The following is a 4,537-nucleotide window of genomic DNA, read 5'->3' as shown; positions in this document are numbered from 1 at the left end:
TTCAGTCTGCTCCTCGGGTCGTGCTCGTCTGGACTCGACTCGGCTCGGCTCGGCTCGGCTCGGGGTTCGGCTCGGGCTGGCTCGGGCTGGCTCGTCTCCGGAGCGGGATACGTCCCTCTGGGATTTGTTATAGTGGGGGCCTCCGCGACTTTCCGATAGACCAAAACATCGGCCAGTAATTCCGTCGTAAAAGGTTGTTGTTGTTGGGGGAGGACCGGCGGCGGCGGGGTGCGGGCTCTGCTTCCCTTTCGGTATGGAGTCCGACGGGGAAGGGAGGGGAGACAAATGAGGGGGTAGGGAGGGGTAATAGACAAGCGAGTGCGGCCGGAATGGCCGTGTGGGCACAAAGTCGAAGAAATTAAACGAGAAGAGAGGCGATAGTGGCAATAGGAGGAAGCGGCGAGGCAGCAACAGGGTGCCGGCGCGCGTGTGTGTGTAGGCGCGTTGATTGGGGCGTTAATGGGCACGTAGACAGAAGAATAGCCAAAGGCTGCTCCTTTAATGGACATTTGCAGTTAAGAAAGTGAGCAGCAGCAAGCCAGGGGAGCAATGCGCGCGCAGAAAGGCAAAAATTAAAAAAAAAAAAAGAAAAAAGAAAAAACTTTTTTGACGCGTGCCCTTGCCCTACTTGCGAAAACCTCAATCATTTCCGTTTTTAGTTCCGAATAAAACAGGCTAAGTTGCTTTGCTTTTTTGATTACAAAAAAAAGTCGACACCGCAAAAAAAAATCACCCTACAATTTGCAGTAAAAAAATTGCAGGGTTACAATGTTAAACTTACAAATTGACAGTTTCAAACTGTAAATAGCTTTTGTCTGATACACTGAAAAATTTTCAAGTTTTGCAAGGGGCCGGAAATGCACCGATCGAGATGAAGGATACCTTTTTTTTAGGTGCACCTGCACATCCTCGGACCTCCGTCGTAGAGGGAATATCTGGGGTTTAAGTCCTTTTCTTGCAGTATCTGAGTGTCGCTATCAGTCGCTATCAGTCGCTATCAGTCGCTATCGCCGCGAGTCGCAGCGGGACGCTCAGTCGCGCACAGTGCGACTCGGCCGCCCGGTGGGACCAGCCGCACCACCGCCGCCGCCGCCATGGACTGCGACATCTGCCTCGAGGACTTCAACCAGGCGGAGCGCGTGCCCAAGATGGGTCCGTGCGGGCACACCGTGTGTCTGCGGTGCCTGGAGCAGGGCGACATGAAGGCGTGCCCGACGTGCCACACGGTGAGTTTGGCAGTCAGCACGGACTTTAATCTCTCCACACACTCAACGCTGAAACCTCTTTTGTGTGGCTATGTATATGGGTAGCTTCTAAAACCCCGTTTGTAGGCTTTCGATGTCGCCCTGGATGCACTGCCGAACAACTTGTACCTCCTGGAGCAGATGGAGCGGCGCCCAGAGAGGTGAGCGCTATATATAGGACTGTTCTCATGACAGAGCCGCCCACCAAGGGGCCCTTAACTTTAAAAAATCGGTGTACACCCATAGAAAAAATTAAGAAAAAATCACAAAAAATCAACGAAAAGTCATTTAAAAAATCAGGAAAAACCACAATAAATCGTGAAAAAAACATCAAGAAAAACAGAAAAATTTGTGTACGCTAGAATTTATAGTGAAGGACCCCTCGCCGCCGACAGCCGCACCCGCACCTGACTGTCTTTGAGTCACCAACTGCTCTTGCTTCGACAGGCCGTCCCGCGGCTGGTGCTCGGACTGCCGCGCCGCCGCCGAGCCACGCTGCCGGAGAGAGAAGCACAACGTCGTGTGCGAGAAGAGGGAACTGAAGCGCCTCCTGCAGGGTGCGCTGCAGCAGGCGGCCGAGCAGCTGGAACACCTGCCCGACCTCTGTGAGGGGGAGCAAGACCTTCAGACACTCGACCTGCTCAATGCAGAGTCCTGGAGCGTGACGCTGCAGGGCGGGGGCCACCAGATGACGGGCACCGTGACCAACACGGACGACCCCCTCAGCCGGCTCATGTGGCTGCTTGCGAAGGCCGCTCTCGAAAAGGTATGCATGCGGTGGCATTCGGCTACTAGGGTGACACAGGATAAGTTTAAAAAAAAAGATGCTTTTGGTGATGATCAAGTGGGTAAAGCCTTAAATATCCAGGCGATGATAGCAACAATTTACCTTTTCTTACTTAATAAAACTACACTATATAATTTAATTTTTCATGTCACTCGTCCCTAAATCAAAGCGCATCAAAGATAAACACCCGGTACAGTCGGTCCGTAACTATCCAAGCGGACCCACTACAATCTTCTCAGTCCATGTCTTAACCTCGGTCTAACTTTCGGTTGTTGCAGAATCAGGTTGAGGCCCGAGATCCCCGGACTGCCACCGCAACCCTTTCGCTGGCAACCCCGGGCCAAGCACCTCTGGAGGGGCGGCCGGTGCGGAAGACCCGACCCACTGACCGGCAGCAGGACAAGGCGCCGGGGGTGAGTGAGAATGCAGCCGGACCCGCACGGCGCCAGGGCATCGTAACGTATATTAGGACGCTAAAAAGACGAGAAATAGTTGTAAACTTTTCAAGAGCGCTTTTGAAGCGCTTTAGATTTCGAAACGTCGTTTTGTATAGAAAACGCTAACTGATGAAGAAAACGCGCGAAAACGCGTCAATGAAGCTTGAAAGGTTGATTTTTTATTTTTTTTAAGGGTTTCTATTACGACGCCTTACCGGCAACCAGCTGTGGCTCAGTCTCTCACGCCACCAGCCACCATGCCCACCCAGAACATGGTCGGCAGCCCGTTTACAGCCCCTGAGGGTGACTCTGCTCTGCCGCAGGTGACCCGGCTGGTCAATGTGTGGTGCGACAAGGACCCCGCCAGGAGCCTCCGGCTGCTGCAGCGCGCCGCGCCCACGGTGGAGCGGCTGCGGGTGCGTTTTCCCCGCGAGGACCACCTGTCCGTGGTGCACGCCATGCCGCGGCTGAGGAGGCTGTACGTGTGGGGTGTCGATGCCCCGGACGCTCAGCCCCCCGAGCTGCCCGCGCTGCCGGCGGGACGCGCCGGCCTGCAGCGGCTCAGGGTGCACTACCTCCCCCGCGCCACGACACAGTCCCTGCTGCGGGCGCACGGCGGCACGCTGGAGGAGCTGGAGTTGCAGGTGGGCACGGCGGGGAGTGGACGGTGGCCAGACTGCTGCGGCGACCTGCACTCGCTACTGCAGCAGAGCGGGCTGCGGGCGCTCAGGAGGCTCGTGCTGATGAGGTACTGCTGCAGCCACGAGGCAGCCGCCTGCAGCGAGCAGCGCGCCAGGGCGCGGCAGGTGCTGCACGGGTCCGAGGTGCTGTGCGACGAGTGTGACACTGTGATCCTAGAAGACAACTAGAGGCGCACGCTGCAAGGGAACGGCCGTCATTTTGGAGAGTGAACGAACTCGTTCACCAACAAGCGAGCGAATGGTTGGTTGCACATCCATGCCACAATGCCACAGTCAATCTACAAAAGTGTGGCGTTATTTGAAATTGAAAAGAAACAATGCAGAAATTCTGAAACGTTGAAAAGGCCTTTCTTTATAAAGAAACTCTTATAATCTCACACTACATTTTAAGAATAAATAATTATTGAGGATGCATGCTAGTACCACTTTTATATATTTTGCAGATGATACATTTTGAACACAACTAAAACTAATAAGATATGACATGGTAAATGTGTGACTGCCTCATGCAGCGGCGCCGAGCGGCGGCGTGCAGGGAGGCACAAGGCGTGATAGGGATGTCGCCGTCCTGTCCGCCCGTCGTCCCATACCACACACGTCTCCGCTTCGGCTCGGCCGAGAAACGCGCGGCGCGGTAATTTAAACTCGAAATACCAAGAATGTAGAGACAGAACTAAACGAATGGAGAAATGTTACTTGCAAACTATGTCTTCTCGAGAAGCATCACTCGCACACTGTCTCTGCACCCTTCCTTACATTCACTTTGTCTAAGACCCTTTCACTCATTTCTGGTCCCTATGATTTAACATGGGAGCGTGACCACATTGTTGTCATGCCGCAGGGAACGAGTTAAAACATTACAAAAGGATAGGAGGAAAATAGGAACCCAACCCATATTTTTATGTATAGATACGCATTTAACTTTAAATAAAGACTTGTACATTATCTAAATATTTGTGCAAGTAATGCGTCCCGTTACTTCCCTACTAGACAAGAATAGAATTCTTAAATTTGTATCATATGCTTTCACAATCCGTTCGAAGACGCAACTTTTTCTTATTTTTTTCGTCTTATAACGTCGAGGGCTAGATAAGGGCGGAATTACGTCGAAAGAATGAATCGCTCCCGCCTAGGGGTGCTGCGCTCTACCCCGCCCCGCCCCGCGGGCACACAACGTAAGGCGTGAGCAGCGTGTCAAGGAGGGGAGGGGAGCGCGGCGGCACCACTCATGTTCCCGAGATTGATCTAATTAACAAGTTAAGAAGCCTGCGTATAACGGGAAGGTGAGGAGGAGAAGAAGGGGCGAGAGAGAGAGGGGGCGGCAGAGCGAGGAAGATGCGGAGGCACGCCGCGCCACCCGCGGGGCAC

The 4,537-nt window shown here is 53.4% G+C and overlaps 1 protein-coding gene across 2 annotated transcripts; it reads left to right on the top strand.

Moving 5' to 3' along the window:
* The first annotated feature begins 1,028 nt into the window (after nt 1–1,028).
* Nucleotides 1,029–3,581, top strand: LOC113210855 (uncharacterized). 2 transcript variants are annotated; one of them, XM_026429024.2, is made up of 5 exons: nt 1,029–1,226; nt 1,332–1,405; nt 1,692–2,010; nt 2,310–2,444; nt 2,792–3,581. In XM_026429024.2, the coding sequence occupies exons 1-5, from the start codon at nt 1,095–1,097 to the stop codon at nt 3,335–3,337; spliced, it is 1,206 nt and encodes a 401-aa protein (XP_026284809.1). In that variant the 5' UTR covers nt 1,029–1,094; the 3' UTR covers nt 3,338–3,581. The 2 variants fall into 2 exon arrangements, with proteins under 2 accessions (XP_026284809.1, XP_052125442.1); XM_052269482.1 differs by having other exon boundaries at nt 1,079–1,226; nt 1,311–1,405.
* Nucleotides 3,582–4,537: the final 956 nt, after the last annotated feature.

This window comes from Frankliniella occidentalis, unplaced genomic scaffold (genome assembly GCF_000697945.3).
Source record: "Frankliniella occidentalis isolate FOCC.00 unplaced genomic scaffold, Focc_3.1 Scaffold5, whole genome shotgun sequence".
Lineage (NCBI taxonomy): Eukaryota > Metazoa > Arthropoda > Insecta > Thysanoptera > Thripidae > Frankliniella > Frankliniella occidentalis.
The sequence above is the reverse complement of the archived record's forward strand: the minus strand, read 5'-3'. Positions and strand labels throughout refer to the sequence as shown.